The sequence below is a fragment of the Labrus mixtus genome, chromosome 20 (genome assembly GCF_963584025.1).
Source record: "Labrus mixtus chromosome 20, fLabMix1.1, whole genome shotgun sequence".
In the NCBI taxonomy this organism is placed as follows: domain Eukaryota; kingdom Metazoa; phylum Chordata; class Actinopteri; order Labriformes; family Labridae; genus Labrus; species Labrus mixtus.
In genome coordinates this window covers 14,132,947-14,150,176 of record NC_083631.1, presented here as the reverse complement: position 1 = coordinate 14,150,176, position 17,230 = coordinate 14,132,947, and the positions used below count along the sequence as shown (strand labels likewise).

The window sequence follows — 17,230 nt, the reverse complement described above, 5'->3', positions numbered from 1 at the left end:
ATAATGCAAACAAGCAAAATTTTTAGTGTTAAGTTTAAGTTTTGCATGACTTTGTCAATTTAAAAAAATTAATTTAATTGAAATGTAAAAAGGTATAAAACCTTACAGTAGTCTTAGACATTCTAGTCAATACACCTCCAAGTTCATGTTTAATTTACAGCCTATATCATTGATGTCACTTACAGTTCAAAAAAGGCTAAAAAAAAAATTAAAAAAAAAAAGGGCAGAAATGTTTCCCACACATCTCAGTGAGAAAAAAAGTCACACTACACAATTCAGGACATGGGAAAAATCTGTGAGGGTTCAATGTTTCTGATAATAGGAAATGTTTAGAGTTAAATGTCCTTGTGACAGACAAAAAATGAAAACACTGAGAAAAAAGACTGTTCACATAACTCCATCTTGTCCGCTCTTTTCCAGTTGCTTTTTAGAGAGCAGAGCATCAGTGAGCCAGACTCCATGGATAAGAAGGTGGTTCTGATCACAGGCTGCTCCTCTGGCATTGGCCTTAGCCTGGCTGTTCGGCTGGCTTCTGACCCCAACAAGGAATATAAAGGTAACAACAGCTGACATCTGCCAAGCATGGTCTTTATTTGTGTTCTTAGAGAGCCTGCCACACTGTGAGGAACGGTTATTGCAAAAAACTTTGAATTGAAACTTACACTGCAAACAGAGCTTTACATTGTGTTGTTAAATAATCTGTAAAAAGAGAAAACTTTGAAAAGTATTCATGATTCATGTATGTTGCTTTCTGTTTAGTCTACGCCACAATGAGAAACCTGGCTAAGAAGGAGCGTCTTTTAGAGTGTGTCAAAGGTCTGCACAGGGACACAATGGACATTCTCCAAATGGACGTGACTGGCCAGCAGTCCATCCTGGATGCGAGGGACCGGGTTGTGGAGAAAAGAGTGGACATTTTAGGTATGTCTTGTGTCACTGTGTCATGTTTAAAATTATAATTTGTGTGTCTGAGCACGCTTATACTCACCACAGTATGCAATGCTGGTGTGGGTTTGATGGGGCCACTGGAGGCACAATCCTTGGACTCCATGAGGCAGATTCTGGACGTCAACCTCCTCGGTACCATCCAGACCATCCAGGCCTTTCTGCCAGGCATGAAGGCTCAGGGCCAGGGCCGCATTCTGGTCACTGGCAGCACAGGAGGCCTTCATGGTGAGACAAGTTCATGGCTGAGGAATCTCTGAATGTCAACAATGATTCATGATTCAAAGAAGTTGCAAAAACAAATAATTTTGGGGTTTGCTTCCATGCATGAAATTGCCAAAATAACCCGTCTGTACTTCATGCACTCTTGCAGGTCTGCCTTTTAATGAGCTGTACTGTGCCAGTAAATTTGCAATCGAGGGAGCATGTGAGAGTATGGCAGTCCTCTTGCAACAGTTCAATATTCAGTGAGTTTTCTAAGTTACTGTTTTCAACTTTCCCTTCAGGCTAGAGACTAGTCAAAAAAAAATAGAACAGTTATTGACTCAATGCTCATCCTGTAGTGTGAGTCTCATTGAGTGTGGACCCGTCAACACCGACTTCCTGGTCAACCTGCAGAAGGCAGAGCTTGGGGATTCATCTCTCAAACAGGTTGATCCCCACACACTCAGTCTCTATGAAAAGTACTTGCAGCACTGTGGCTCCGTTTTCCAAAATGCAGCACAGGACACAGAGGAAATTGTAAAGGTATGTTGTACAAGTTCAATTAATCATAACTGCACTAGAAATTCACAACATGTAACAGTGCTGGTGAAAGCAATTCTTTTTTTTTTAATGCTGATATCAATGCCATTATGTTGTGTTTTTTTATTTTTATTTAATCAGAATTACATTTATACTACACACACAATCCCACCACTGGCTTTTATTTCTTTGTATTTTCATTACATTTGTTCATTGTGTGAAAAGAAAAGGAATTAATATGAAAACACTTGACACTTAAAAAAAATGAAGTTTTGATGCTCATATGGCTGTTAAACCCTATCCCACCACTCTGAAACAGTAACGTTTTTACATGTTTTCTTTACATGAAATAAGTTTGATAGGAAGAAGCCTGTATTAGGCTACACTCTGGCTCGCAGGGTCGTAAACTGATAGTTTAGATTTTTTCAGGTGAAGTTGTAGTTATCAGTCTTGTTTCTTTTTGTTGTTTTTATTGCACCCTAAACCCAGGATTTTAGTTGGGTGGCTGCTTTCTCAGCAAGCTGAATATCACGTGCAGAACCTTGTTTTTCTGTAATATTTATGTGTTATTGGTTAATACATCACAAATCATCAGCACCTGCTCTAAACAATCCAGCCCTCTCCTCCAAACCACACTTCCTTGGTTCAGCTGCTGTCTCTGTGTTTTTGTGTTCGTCTCAAAGGTATTTCTGGATGCCATCCAGTCACCCTGCCCTGCCTTCAGATACTTCACCAGTGGTGACATTCCACCTCTCACCAAACTGAAGATCACAGAACCCGATGGTCTGACCTACATCGGTGCAATGAGCAAAATCATTTTCTCAGATGAGGACCAATAATTTTGCACATAGAGAAATAAAAAATAACTATGAAAAGTTAAGAAACACTTGCTTAGATTGTGAAAGTTAACTGTATGCAGAAAGATGAATGCCCTTTTTTGAATCACTTCAAGGTTCAAAGATAAAGGAGGGCCAGCTGGATCAGCATTCATCCCTTATGTAACTGTTGGATCAGCCTGCTAAATCCCTGTTCTCTTACAGCCTTAGATAGGTTTTTTGTCAAACTATATGTTACCTTTCTGTCCTATATTGGGATCGACTGAGTTTTCAAATCCCTTGCAGATCAAGAGCCCTAATTCAGGTCTGAAGATCCCCAGCACTGCCAGTTCTGGTTGTATTAGCCTACTGCACAGTACTAAGAGAGTTTCACCTCTAGGAGCCTTAAACAGGCTTTTACTGCAAAGCAGTATTTAAAGAGTAAGGTAAAGGCTTATGTATTAAATATAAACTCAGTTATCATACATTTTTTTTTGTTTTGTAAACTATTGAATTCTGTTGTTTAATGATTCTCGTACTATTACTATGCTTTGAACCAAACTACATTTCATTTAAATGTATATTTAAATGATGACCTTGTAGACCATCCCATGTACATGCTACTGCACTCCAAGTAGCCCATATCATTCATATTAAACCAGTTTTGTTACATGTTTTAAACTCTGATGTGTTCTTACAGAGTGGGTGTGACTTGACACGTGTACCAGCAACACAATTGTTAACAAACAAAAATCCTGTGAAGAAAAAATACTTTTTAATTTGGACTTGGACTTGGACATTAGGTTTGGTATATACTGTAGGGGTTTTATGGTCTGAAATGTTTTAGAGCTTCTGCTCCAAGACCAAATTCCAGGTGTTCATGCGGACAGCATTTAGGCTATAGATTTGTTCACCATGTAATTAATACTTCTGCTTGCTTGAGGAAAATATCAATTGTCAGTCTGAATTCAAGTCAAAGCTTTCCGTTTTTTTGTTGTATTTTTACCTATTGCAGTCCAAAGGTACTCCATGTGTCTAATTCTGAGTAAGACTGATGAGATGAGCAACAATACAACTAAAATAAAAAAATGTTATTTGAAAATATTAATAAAAACAAGGAGGCCTAGAAAAGTATAAAGATCGTTAAATTACATTAAATCAGAAATTAAACATCAACAAAAAAATTGGCCTTTTTTTGTGACTCACATGAAGTTGCAAATGGTTCTGTTTAAGGTTTCTTAATGCACATATTCCACCAGCACCAGCATTGGTAAATTCAATTTCATTTGCAATTTCATTATAACATATGATTTAATATCTAATATATATAATAAATGGAAGTGTTTAAAAATGTATGCAGACAAATTTGTAAGTCAATAAAACAAATAAGTCCCCTGAATATCTTGTAAAATTGCTCTTGTCCTTTTGCATGCGATAACATTAATTATAAGAGTAATAATGAATAACTTGGGTATAAGGGATCAAGGTCAGCTTTTAAAATGAATCAACCTTTCTTTCTGATTGGCCAGATTAAAAGGCTCCTCCTGTTACGTCATGACAGTCTATCGCGCAACAGCGAGCGCAGAGCCGGTGTTACTGCTTCTGCTGCCAAGCCTTCTTGAAACAACCGGCGTCTCTAAGAGGAGTTCCACTGAAACTTTCGGACAGAAACTTCATCATGGCCAATAAAACGACCCCACTTCTTTTGAAGGCACTGCTGGACGTGTCCGAAGCACACTCAGCTAAAGTTGTGCGAGGAAACACCAAAATAGCTAATACCAGGTGAGTCGTCAGGTGATATCCCCTCAGAGTTCCACTCAGGTAGGCCTACTCAATTGTGGTCTTTTGTTTAAATTTAGGCTACGTTTCTACGGTTTTAGATTTTTTTATTTATTTAAGTGTTATTTGTATAATATTAAAGTTTATTTTCTGTTTCACTTTCAATTGTTTTGAAAAGTAGCCTAACTTCGGGTGTTTGTGTAACATGTGAGTCGTCTTTCATCAGCCTTGTCTTACTTTTAAAAAATGGCATCAAAAGCAGTCTAAGAGGGGAGCAAGAATCCAGCTAAATTTTCATTAATAAAGTCATAATACATGCTAGACTTCCCTTGTAGCAATTTTATAAATTAATGATCCTACATTTTATTAAAATAGTTTTAATTTACATTATTGGCTAAATGACTTGGGCAAACCTTTTATATTGTTAAGCACCCTTAAGACTAAATTTACTGGCCCATTAAAGTGAATGCTAGATGCCACAGGACCCCTGACTATAAGTAAACCACGGATGATCCTTCTACATTTCCCACAAACTCATTCCACATTCATGGTGTTAATATAACATTTCTGCCCCTTAGACGTTTGAGCTCCTGTGGTGCCCTGGTAGCTAGAAGAGCCAGCTTGCCTCTCTGCCCAACCATCCCAACCGTCACAACTAGCCGGGGCTTCATCCACCTGGTTGCTCCCATCAGCACCCGCAGGATGGAGTACTCTGAATGCCGGACATTAGGGTGAGTGTCATTAGATAATACAACAATACTGAAGTAACTGGAGAGGACATAAAACAATAAAATACACAACTAAAATGAGTGTTTCTTGAAAAATGAAAGTTGGAGGTCAGTTTAAGCTAAAAAGAAAACATTTGCTTGTTCAAAACTAAAGCTAAATATTACATTTAAAAACAATTAGATAATTATGCTCTGTAATAAAATGGTGATATTGTCTCATTGGGTGTGCATTTTCATGTGACTTTGTTCTCAGGTATACTCCAGCGCAGATGTACGATTTGGTGGCAAATATCAACCAGTACCATCACTTTGTGCCCTGGTGCACGAAGTCACAGGTCATGAAGGGACCAAATGGTCGTGTCCTGGCAAAGCTCGAAATAGGTTTCCCCCCCATCTTGGAGCGCTACACGTCTGAGGTCACCTGCGTCCCAAACCACCAAGTCAGGGTAGGTCCTAAATACTTTTTATATTCCGTCTTTTATTGTCTATCAAAGGTTATTTCCTACATCTGAACTTGGTCAATGATGAGGCGCCAGTGACTTAAGAGAAGGGGACTAAGTTTCACAAAAATAATAATTTCTGTTCATGTTAAAAATCATATCTTTGACTGAGGTTTTTAAGAGAGAAGTGGGAGCTTTGTCTGGCTAACATAATTACAGTAAAAGCTGTCTTTGAACAAGCATGGGCAGGCTTTAGAGGAACTTCCACATTCTGTCTGTCAGTTCTTTTTTGACTTCCTACTCTTTTCAACACTAATTCCTTTTTCATGTTAAAGATGTCCCTTTTTGCTAGTTCACTGATCAATTGAAAGAAAATTCTTAATGGCTTAAAGAGACACCTGTGAATGTGTCTTTTTTTTAAGATATAGAATGTCAGTTGCAGAAAACTTTTTCTGTAAATGTTTAGAGAGTAGAGATAAAAAAAATATATATCCCTGAAGAGGCTTTTACCCAGGGAATAATCAATGTGTTTTTTCAGTTGATGATAAGAAATGTGTTTTTTTTTTTTGCAAACAGGCTTTGTGCACTGATGGATCCCTCTTCAGCCATCTTGAAACAATATGGAGGTTTGCCCCTGGAGACAAAGACGTTCCAGCTTCCTGCAAAGTGGACTTCTATGTAAGTGCATACGATAAAATGAATATCTCAGCAAATCAGGTTTTTATGTGGCATCCACAAACATCGTTTGTTGCATTCTGCAATGAGTCCATGCAATTTAAAAACAACTGAATGACTTTCTCATTGGACATCGGATCAGATAGTGTACTTATAACGTCACTCTTGTTCCCTTGTGAATGGATTACTCACTAAAAGGAGGTGCTGAGTACAATCTCATTATGCTCTAAATTTAGCCTCGTGTAGCAGACTAGTGTCCAAGGCGGCCTGAAATAGCTGTCGGGCTAAGAACAGGGTTAAAGACCTGCTGTCAAGAGTTTGACTTAGATCAGCTCTGAGTCAGCCAGGAAGTTGTCTACTTTCAGTAGAGCATGTTGAATAAACTGGACTGATTATCACTGTAAGGTCTGATTGACATGATGATCTTTCATTTATATTTAGATTGTGGTCTTTTGAACTGACATTATTGTGGGTCTGTCTTCAGATCATTTCTATAAATCTGTAAAACTGAGGATAAAGACACTTATAAATGGTGTGCTTACATGTTCCTCCTCTTCCCGTGTTCTCTGTAGGTGTCATTTGAGTTCAGATCTCTTCTGCACTCTCAGCTAGCCAGCCTGTTCTTTGATGAAGTGGTGAAGCAGATGATCGGTGCCTTTGAATCACGAGCTGCAACGCTCTACAGTAGCCAACAGGAGGCATCATTGAGGAGGCGGTCAACATGAGGAGACCACTTTTACTTTCCCACAATCCACATCCACCTGGACCAAAGCATTCTCTCTCTCCTGTCAACACTGGCTCTTACACAGCAGCTTGATCTTCTATTTGCACTAACTCGTAACCTTAAGCTTGAGTCGCTTTGCACATTGAATATACTTAAAACCTTTTATCTGAAGCTATAAAGGAATTCATATAACCTCTTGTACATATATATTTATTTAAAGGAAATTAATGAATACAATGTACAGACTCCACTGTTTAGTAATGTAAAAGAGATATGGGTTCTTTCTTGTAAAGCATTTTATTTTTGTTGGTGGAATTAAAAGGCTCTATTTTTTTAAAAACAATGTCCTTGTCTCATTGCATATACATGCATTGTATTTCTCAGAAAATTTGGAAAATTTTCGACATTTTTTAAGTCAAAATGTAATAGTCCGGTGCTCATGCCCAGATTAGAGTTTTTATTGAAATATATAACTGTCAATGACCTAAATTTTAATAAAGCAGATATACAAGTCCAAAGGAAAAAGTGTGTAGTCCTAAGTGTGACTTGTAGCTTTTAGAGAAAAAAAAGCCTGTAAGTGGCTCGGTTTAATGAATGATACAATTTTAGACTGAAATCAGATGGCTCTTATTTCAGACAAAAACTGTCAAATACAAATCCTTTTGCCTCAAAGCGATATTCTGCCTTTTCTCTATAAATAATAGCTTTGGCAATCTTTCATTAGCATGTAGACAGAAGTCATCATCAAGTTTTCAATACCTCATTAGAAAAACAACATAATCTGAAGACAAACACATTTTTATTTTGAAAAGGACACTTCTTAAGGCCAAGTTGCAAAATGTATTTTTTTTTTACTGAAGCTACAGACCGTGACTAGAAGTAACACTTAGCCCATGTTTTTATGGTAATTCTATAATATACATATAATGAAATATCATTCTTAAATGTATTATTTTTTTGTTGTAGTTTGATACACTCCAGGCTTTTTCTAGAGCTCACAGAGAAAATGACTGGAAGCTTTGAGAATTTTCCACTGATATCCTTCTACAGTATTAGAGAGTCATTTTAAAGCAGGTTGTTAGTACGCCTTATTTGTTTGGCCTTAACTTTGGCCCACACCCATAAACCACAAAAATGAAAAGAACGTGTTGTAAAATACTTGTACATATTATTTATTTAATCAGGGAAGGACTCAGCCACATAGAGCAGCTGTTATGTCTTCATCCTCACATTAATTTTACTTTAGATGTTAAAGATGTTACAAAAGCTGCATTGCTATGTAAAGGTTTTTTTTTTATTTACCCTCTTTTGACAGGTTCCAGCACTGAGAAGCAGTTCTCCTCCCAGAGAACAGTGGGATGTATAGGATGAAAATTCATCCAACAACTGGATCGAGCCAACACTGTGCACTTGAAGATGATTTGTTCAAAGGGTCCATCTCATTACGAACTCCAGGATTGAGTGAAGTCATGTGGTTAAAGAACTTTTTGCAGACGTCAGAAATATATATATATATTGTTTTAAAACAAGGAAGAACCACATCTTAGTTCCATGAAGAAATATAAACCTTTATGTATGTTTGCAGCTATGTAGCTATATTAATCTGTTCATACATTTTGTACAATAATACATGTTTCATATATGTCCAGCCACACTACAGAATTTTCAGTTTGGTTCAAAAAACAAGAATATACAATACATCTGTTCAAGGCACTCGAGAATGTTACGTTCATACAGTTTTTTGTGAGTGCATTCATCAGAATAATAAATCTACTCCATAACAGTGAGTTTGGCTGAGCATGATGCCTCCCCATGGTCGTTGGTGGCTCTGCAGGTATAAACACTGGCATCTTCTAGACCAACTTTGGCTAGGATCAGGGTGCACTGCCCATCTTCCATGTAGTCTATCTGCACTGTTGATGACTCCTCCAGAGGCTCTTCACCACATAGCCACACCACCTCTGGATCAGGGTATCCTTCAAGATAGAAGAGAGGTCAGGGACACAATGCAACAGATTTTGTCAAGTCCAGCAAGTCTTCAAATGTGGCTTCAGTCTGATTTGAGTTTCATTCTCAAGGCACATCTACAAATCTACAAAAAACGTTCACAAAGACAATCACAGGCAAAGCTAAGGCTCTTGAAAGAGGAGCTCAAGAAACACAGTCGTGTACCTGTGAGGTGACATGAAAGCCTGGCACAGGATCCCTGAGCTACAGCCTGGTCCTTTGGGCTCTGGGTAAAATTGGGTGGGCCCTGCATCTGGCGCTCAAGAGACTGGAGGGCGTGCTCTGCCTCTGGGCTCAGTGGTGAGTCTGGGATTGAGATAGGTCAGACGTATATGAACGAAGGGGGTGGGACTTATACCTCATACTTTAAATCATCAGAATTTTAATGTCTTACCTTCTCCAGGGGAGGTAGGAGACCCAGAGCTATCACTCTTAGACAGCAGAGCCATTCTCTTCAGTGCTAACAAGGCCTTACCTGCTTTCTGTGGGACAAAAAAAAAGTAAAAAGTTTGGAGCAGAAACATTAACCTCAATCTCAAAGAACTACCAAAAACTGCTCTGCTGAGGTATCACCTTCCACTTCTGCCTGGCTAGAAACCTCTTCATCTTCTCCTTGGACAGATTTTTGGTGGTGGTGTGATCACCAGAGTCAAATGCTGCCATCCAAGGGTGGGCAAGACCTTCTTCACAGGACATCCTCCGCCTGAGAGATACCCAGTTTTACAAGTAGTAATGTGAAGATGATTGAGAAGGCTGATATAAAAGTCTAAATTCATGAAATCACCTTGTGTCCTTGTTGAGCAAGGAGCTGATGAAATCTTTGGCCTCGTCTGTAATCTCATCAAAGCTATCCTCGTCAAACTCCCACTGGGCGGCTGTCACCAAGGCCAGGGTCTCTGCATCACTGTTACCTTGGAAAGGAGACTCACCACTCAGTCTAGAAACCAGAGGAAGACAGACATTAGCTGTCGTCAGATCCACTGTTTCAATGTTTCGTCTTTTGTCCACTAGGGGACATCAAAAGTCAGTAAAGTGTTTCAACTACAGTCAGCCATGTCATCATGGCAATCCCCACCAGCACAGTCTGATTTAACTGAAGCTGATAAAAGGCTTTTTGTCTGCAAGGCAAAATTAATTAGGTCAGTTTGATGTAGGCTACATTGAGCTGTTTTACAACCCTGGTTTAACCTGGTACCTTTACTAAAATTCCAGTTGTCACACAATTTTCAGGCAACAAATTGAGAAGAAACATTTTCCCATGTTTTGTTGTAAATTCATGAATTAGATTAGATTAAGATTATTTAAGTGAGTTAGATGACAAGTTTGATACATCATCATGTCTAAATCATGGTTGATGCTACCACCAGTCGCCATTTAGCTTAGCTTAGCTTAGTTTAGCACCCCTTGGAAAGATGGAGATTGGGGAAGCAAATAGTTTGTTGTCTAAGGATAACTAAATCAACCTTAAAGCTCCTCTTAAATTAATAGAAAATTAAACTAATGCTAACAAAAAAGTTAAGTAGTTAAGACGTTGTATTTAGTTTGTTTAGTCTGTACAAACAGAGCTAGTGCAGCTTGTACCTTAGGTTGTTGAGCTTATAAAACTGGCTCTAGCTTTATAGTAATTATTTAGTCAGGATAGTGGTATTCTAATCAAAGTGCCATCAGGAAAGTATGCTTTCCAGTTGCTTAAATATTTAATATAGAAAGGTATAGAGGACTGAAAATGTGACTCACAATATGTAGCAGATGACCCCGATGCTCCACATGTCAGTGGCCTGATCAACAGGCTCGAAGCTAATCACTTCAGGTGCCACAAACTCTGGAGTCCCATGCATCACCTTCAGAGGTGTTTTTCCATCTGTTAAACATAAATCACACAATCTGATGTTCAGGCTATACACCAGAATACCGTGTTTGTAAGGGAGTTTCTTTTCACATACCAAGCCTGCTGGCTAATCCAAAGTCGATTATCTTTATGGAGGTGCCAGTGGTGTCAACACACACGATGTTTTCAGGTTTCAGGTCCAGATGAACAATGTTCTGCTGGTGCATGTAGGCGATCCCCTCCAGGATCTGTTGCATGTAGTGCGCACTGGCCGGCTCTGTGTGCTCGAAGCTGTCATCCACAATGCGTTCAAACAGTTCTCCACCTGCGATACTACACAGAGACAAACAACAGTGACAGCAAGTTGTTGTTAGATTTCTTGCGGAATTTTCAGGAATTTTTCGATAAATCAACCACTTTGTGCTTTCCTGGTGACACTTACAACTCCATGACCATGACCATCTCAGGCCTGTGGTCATATGCTGCGATGCACTGAACCAGTTTAGGGTGGTGAAGGTAATTCATCAGCTCAATCTCTTTACGAGCAGCCTCTCTCTCCTTGGCACGTCGACCTTTGTAGAACTTCCCCGCAAACACACGTCCAGTTTCTTTGTGGGTTAGCTTGAAAACTAGGCCAAACTTTCCCCTGATAAAGACAGACAAAAGTTTGTTTTGTCATTTTTTGTATTTCTGGAGAAAAAAAATGTTATCGGTAACTGCTGATTTCCTCACAACTTTTATCACTGTACATCTGTTGTTTACTAGGGTAGAGCCATGTCTCTACATGTTGAAAATCCCCATTCTGTTGTACTTGGCAGTGAACTTCTCTGCGTGGGTTTGCCTGAAGACTTTCACAGGAAGTGTCAAGCTTTCTTGTTCATCTAGATTTCTTACTTCTTCTTTTTTTTACTTCTAAAAATGTTTTCATGAAAATGGGTTTTGGTACTCCTGATCGATACTTACATTCCCAGTTTTTCAAGCAAATTGTAGTGATCAGTAACTTTGTTGGAGGAGTCAATAGTGACACAGGAATAGGCTTGAGGGGGTTCCTCTTCTTGTGGTTTGTCTAAATATAAATAAAATAAAGAAGAGCTGTAATTGAAACATCATTATATTAACCTCTTTTTAAAAAGTGGGTCACTAACCCATCGCCCCTCACCTTTCTGCTCCATCCTTACGACTGGTGACACTGGTCCCGGCTCACTTATTCCCACTGTGTTGTAGGCCCTCACTCTGAAACAGTATTCCTGTTGAGGCTGCAGCCCAGAGCTCACTCTGTATGATGTACTCTTACACTGGGCAGTGAGTTCTCGCCATTCACCAGGCTCAGCACCGCCTTTGTTCTTTACCTCAACCACATAACCCAGGACAACACTGCCGCCGTCGTAGCAGGGGCCTGACCAAGACAGCACAAGGCTGGTGACGGAGATGAGGGAGATCACAGGGCAGGAAGCTGGAGGCTGCGGCCTCTCTGAAGGGAGAGTTAATGAAAAAGTGCTGAAGTAACTGCAAATCCACAGTGGCTCATAGGGGCTAATGCAAGTAATACAAACGAAATACAACTGAAATGTGCTGCAAATTTAAATGAGCTGCACATCTGGCTATAAATTATTTTTCAGTTGCCTTTTTTCCAGGTATGTGTGTTTTGATATTGCATTGTTTAAGTATTTGCTGCAAGCCCTTAATTGCACTAAATTGATTTGATTTGCAGCCTTTTTCCTAAATGGAAATCCTTTGTATCCTACAGCACCATACAAACCTTCTTCACATGGTCCTGATACTGTTGTCTTACCTATTACAGAAAGAGTGAGCGTGTGTTGTGCTGAGCTATTGCGGTCCTTCACTACCACGGTGTAGCGACCTGTGTGCTGTGGTTTAGCCTTTGCAATTACAAGAGTGCTGCACTGATCAGTGTTTTCTGCCCACAGCTCCGGACCATCCACTATCTGCAGATTTAAAGAGAAAGGCGAGAGAGAGAGAGGGTTATAAAAACTGAGAGACAGTGGAAATAGCAAAAAAGTGGATATGTTGTAAAACCAGCTTTAGACTGACAGCACCTGTTCTTTGTTTCTGATCCAACACGACACAACAGGAGCGCTGCTTCTGAATAAACACGACACTCTGAGCGGTTTCCCCACCTCAACGTTGACCTGCTGTGGAGGGTTTTCAAAGTGTAATGGTGTTCCTGTTAAGAAAAACAAAGTTAGTGTTTTGACTCAGAGCCTGTCTGCTCATTGAAGGAAACTATCCAGTGTGGTGTGTGAGGGTGAGATAAAGACGAAAAGACAGAATATGTCTTGTAGGGGGATGCGATTATGTGATGTGTGGTTAAAGCTTTTGTGCTCTCCCCTGAGACCCTTATTATTGTAGCAAACAGAAGAACAGACTTAAGTGTCTCAAGTTAAAACAAAAGCAAAACAAAGATGACCTATGCCCACACAAACCTGTTCCTGTGTAATCAAGTGTGTTAAACATTGTTAATCTGGTTCATATGCTCTCTGAAGGAGTTCTACATGTTCCATACGTGTAGAGTTATTGACATAGACCATTATCCTTAAAGCAAGCAAACACACTTTAAGTCTGTACTGTATCCTGTAGTTAACTCATGTAACATTACTTTACGTAAACCTAGAAAATTCCATATATGAGCACGGGTAAAAAGCACCTCTTGCACTGTCGATATGCAAATAATTCAGCATCAGGATGGAGAATTTGACTAAAGACAATCTGATAAAGAGAACGTTTAAATAGTTTAAGAATCAACAGTTTGCCTTTTCAATAAGCCGTAAGATGCCAGTTCAACTGTTTGGCCATCCCCAATCTAACTTATAAACCATCAACAATGAAAACACTATACTTTCAGTCTTCATTATATCAGCTTTCCTGCTTTTTTTTGTGGAATCATACAACCTAAAGTTAAGATTCAGTATTCAGAAGCACAATATCTTGGAGCGTGGAAACATTTTGGCTTGAACAAAAGTCTTGAAAAAGAAGTGCAGCTCCAGTGAAAACTTAAGAGGAAACAGAGGAAACACCACAAATCCAGAATTTTATGGATATCACCATGAAGAAGGCAAATAAGACAGTAAAGCTTTTAACAACAAGAAAGGGTGAGAGGATGATGGAAACACATTTGCAGACATGGTCATTTGGCAGAGACAGAAAGTGATGTAAAAAATAATTAGTGTGTGTTCGTGTGTCTCACCTGTCCCTGAGTTGGCTCTCTTCTTTGGGATGACTTCTGCACGGACAGAGGTAGGTTTTAGTAGGGGTGCATAGAGGTGTGGCTCTTCTTTAATGTGCGCTGTCCATTTCCCTACATGGTGTTCACTTGGGACTGAGAACCACAAGAGGATGTTACAAAAGGCTGCAATGTTGTGGATGTCCTGCATACTTCCTGAATGATATGATTGTTGCCTGAGAGCCAATCAAAAAAAGGACTGGAAATGATGCATTTCCTAGTTGTATTAAAATGTAACTTTGAAAACCAGAGGAGGTTAAAACAGTGGTAAAGAGAGTAGGTTTTTTTGGGGTTTTTTTTTTTTAAAGGAAGCAAGCATTGACCCCATAAACGGAAGATAATTTGCACCTAAATTACCAATGGTTCAGAATCTGATTACCTTTTGAACTTGACACATGGCAAGGCTTATCGGAGCCTTTAGGAGAAGTACAAAAAGATGCTTTTAAGTTCCGTGGCTCGTCTTTGGGGGACCGTGGTGACCTTCCATTCTGTGTTTTGCTCTCAGAAGCAGAAGTTGGGTTCTTTGAGACACAATTCTGTGCACCGTAGATAGTTTCAAAGTCTGGATTGGAAAAGGAGAAGAGGTTACGTTACATGAGAAATGAAACTCTGGCTAACTTATTCCCATTGAGATCAAAATAATACAATTTATAAATTATCCAGAGTATGAGAAAACTTCAACGACAGCTTGAAAGAGGCAGCGTTTAAATTTTAAATGTGTTCCTCACCCTTGACAAACACGGCAGCGCAGCAGGACGTCTTCCCTGCATTGTTTTCTGCCAGGCATGTGTAGGCACCAGCATCTTCAGGTAAGCACTCTGTCACCACAAAACTCATCTCCCTGCCATCGAAGGATGAACCCCCAAAACGGGCCACTTCACCTGCCCATAGAAACAAACAAAATCACTAGAAACACTCTTTCTCATTAGTGTAATGTGCTAGAGAGTACAATGAGGAGAGGGTTTGTGAAAATGGAGGGGCCAGGAGGACAACAACTGATACAGGAGATAAGATGTTGTTGCTGTTGTAGTAGTTGTGTATCTGCCTTTAAAAATACTTTTGCATTGCCAGACATTATTTAAACATACACTTGAAATAAAATAAAGAATCAGGCTTAGTTAAAGGCACTGCAAAGTGTAACAGAAAAAGTAGGTAAAAGAATGTTATCTGCTTTATCTAGAATGTTTCAGTTTGATGTGAATGTGCAGAGCATCATGGTTTAGAAATAAGTATAATCATAAATATCTATAATGTCAACAATTTGATTGTCGTCTTCAATTTCGCACATGTTATGCTATATTTATTTTCATGACTTAATGGGGGCATTAGGGTACTTTGGTCAACAGTCAACCAAAGAAAACATATGGATGCAGCAGTGTAACTTGTGTAACCCCCTCACCATTGTGCAGCCAGGACACTTTGATTGGCTGACTGCCGGTGATAACCCCCCGCAGAGTGACGTCACTTCCTTCGTCCGCACAGCAGTCCTGCAGGGGCTCTATGAAGACCGGTGGATCGAGGCATTGACTGGAAGGGAGTTTATGACACCCTGAATGTGGAAGAGCGGTGTGGAGTGAGGGGAGGCCTATAAAACATTACATTCTTCACATTCTTTACATCATTTCTCACACCAAACTGCTGACTTCCGCCGCAAGTGAAGCAAAGTCTTCATTAATTAAGAGTTTTATATTCATGGTTACATGTGTTGTGTTGTTTTCAGCATCTTCAAAAAAGTACTTTTACAGGGCAAAGTATTTCATTAATTTCAATTAAATCCTGGCTTAAAGCACGGGGGAGGGTACTGCTTCACTCCCCTGAAGTTTCATGGATCAGAAGCACATTATCAGCAGTGCAGGCTGACACTGAGTGGTATCACCAGCGCAATTAAATACCATCACAGAGCTGAAGCCTCTCTGGGGAAGTTTATTGCCCCATCCATACATTGTGTAAAAAAGGACCAAATCTAAGCAAGCAATGTATAATGCAATGAAAAGCTGTATGCTAGTTATGGTTTAACCAAATGGATGTTTTATTATCAACCTTTAACCAGCTTTTACACCACTGAATTATTCACTGGTGTATGAGTGCAGTCAGTGAATGCTTCAGAGTGGGTTGTTTTGAGCCTTACAGACTGAGAGGAGGTTTTCACACCTCTCATGACATTTTCAATCTCTGAACTTCTTTTCAAAAAACTAGACGTTTGAAGATTTGAAGCAGATTGGAAGTCAGTCATCACTCTAACATGCTGCGTTAAAAAAAAAACAACCCATAGCTGTTGACAAGGAAACTGTCTGTGGTCAAGATGGCTCAAGCGTTTATTTGTATCACTTCCTGGTATTTTGATGTCTAACATATTGTAGAAGAAGCAGACGTAGTGGATATGTTGACAGGTGAATCATATACAGCTTAAATAAGATATTTAGCTTTGTTTTAATTAATTTCATTTGGTTTAATTAACTCTTTTTAGAGCTTTGACAGCAAAAAAATATATAGTACTGACATGGAAACGAAAGAACATTCAGATCTGTTTTTTGGACATTCTCATTCAAGACAAACGTAACAATGGATATTAACTTTGAGGGAACACACTTGCACTCTCTTCTTATTTTTGCAGCAACAGAATACTTTAGAAAATTGAAAGCAATCTGTGTTAGCAGTGTTATCTGGCAGCATCACCATGTTCAGACTTGTCTATTGAAATGTCGACATTAATAACATGTTAACTGCTACCTACCAGGCTGACTCTTCCGACACAAACACACACGCCTAAATTATTAATCCCCCTTCCTTTCTCTCTCCTTAGTGCTGCACTTACCTGTGTCAGAAGATTTTTCTAAAGTCCTTGTGTCATTTGATCTCGACTCCTTCCCTGATGCAGAGGATGCACAGGGGGGCTTGATGTGCATCCTGAAAGTGGACACATAACGCTGTTTGCTGCCATCACCGTTCATTTCTGTGGTAAGACCTCCCTGTTTTCTGAGCGGAGCTACAGCAAATAATTTACACTGTCATTTCCCAAGCTGATTATCTGACTTCCTTTTTTTTTTGTTGCAGCCTTGTGGGCCTCTGCAGCTTCTGTGAAAAAACAATACTCTTCTGAGTGTCTTTCTCACTCCCTGCTTCAGCTAGTGCAGCTCGAAAACCTCACTCCTCACACTTCTATGCACATGTTCAAAGTCGTCATTTCTCACCCTCCCCTGATCTACACTGACTCCACCTACAAAACAAATCTTTCTGTTTTACTCCAGCTTTCTCAGGTCAGGCAGCACTCTCATTATCTCTCCATAGTTACTCTAATGCCTGG

General features: G+C 39.5%; 3 protein-coding genes across 5 annotated transcripts; 2 read left to right on the top strand and 1 right to left on the bottom strand.

The window, feature by feature from the left end:
• The first annotated feature begins 422 nt into the window (after positions 1-422).
• Positions 423-3,867, top strand: hsd17b1 (hydroxysteroid (17-beta) dehydrogenase 1). The gene is made up of 6 exons (XM_061026495.1): positions 423-556; positions 760-921; positions 994-1,173; positions 1,319-1,412; positions 1,509-1,692; positions 2,373-3,867. The coding sequence occupies exons 1-6, from the start codon at positions 460-462 to the stop codon at positions 2,526-2,528; spliced, it is 873 nt and encodes a 290-aa protein (XP_060882478.1). The 5' UTR covers positions 423-459; the 3' UTR covers positions 2,529-3,867.
• Positions 3,868-4,085: 218 nt separating this feature from the next.
• si:ch73-141c7.1 (coenzyme Q-binding protein COQ10 homolog, mitochondrial) lies at positions 4,086-7,189 on the top strand. Its single transcript, XM_061027402.1, has 5 exons — positions 4,086-4,286; positions 4,862-5,014; positions 5,265-5,457; positions 6,028-6,129; positions 6,699-7,189. The coding sequence occupies exons 1-5, from the start codon at positions 4,183-4,185 to the stop codon at positions 6,849-6,851; spliced, it is 705 nt and encodes a 234-aa protein (XP_060883385.1). The 5' UTR covers positions 4,086-4,182; the 3' UTR covers positions 6,852-7,189.
• Positions 7,190-8,397: 1,208 nt separating this feature from the next.
• Positions 8,398-17,230, bottom strand: mylk5 (myosin, light chain kinase 5). 3 transcript variants are annotated; one of them, XM_061027399.1, is made up of 17 exons: positions 16,742-17,230; positions 15,326-15,511; positions 14,655-14,807; positions 14,306-14,488; positions 13,891-14,022; positions 12,743-12,870; positions 12,478-12,631; positions 11,845-12,156; positions 11,649-11,751; positions 11,128-11,331; positions 10,801-11,018; positions 10,595-10,718; positions 9,642-9,794; positions 9,431-9,560; positions 9,252-9,339; positions 9,023-9,163; positions 8,398-8,826 (listed from the first exon to the last, which is right to left on the bottom strand). In XM_061027399.1, exons 1-17 carry the CDS (start codon positions 16,875-16,877, stop codon positions 8,621-8,623), a joined length of 2,751 nt encoding a protein of 916 aa, XP_060883382.1. In that variant the 5' UTR covers positions 16,878-17,230; the 3' UTR covers positions 8,398-8,620. The 3 variants fall into 3 exon arrangements, with proteins under 3 accessions (XP_060883382.1, XP_060883383.1, XP_060883384.1); XM_061027400.1 differs by having other exon boundaries at positions 15,326-15,475; positions 16,742-17,227; XM_061027401.1 differs by having other exon boundaries at positions 13,891-13,926; positions 16,742-17,226.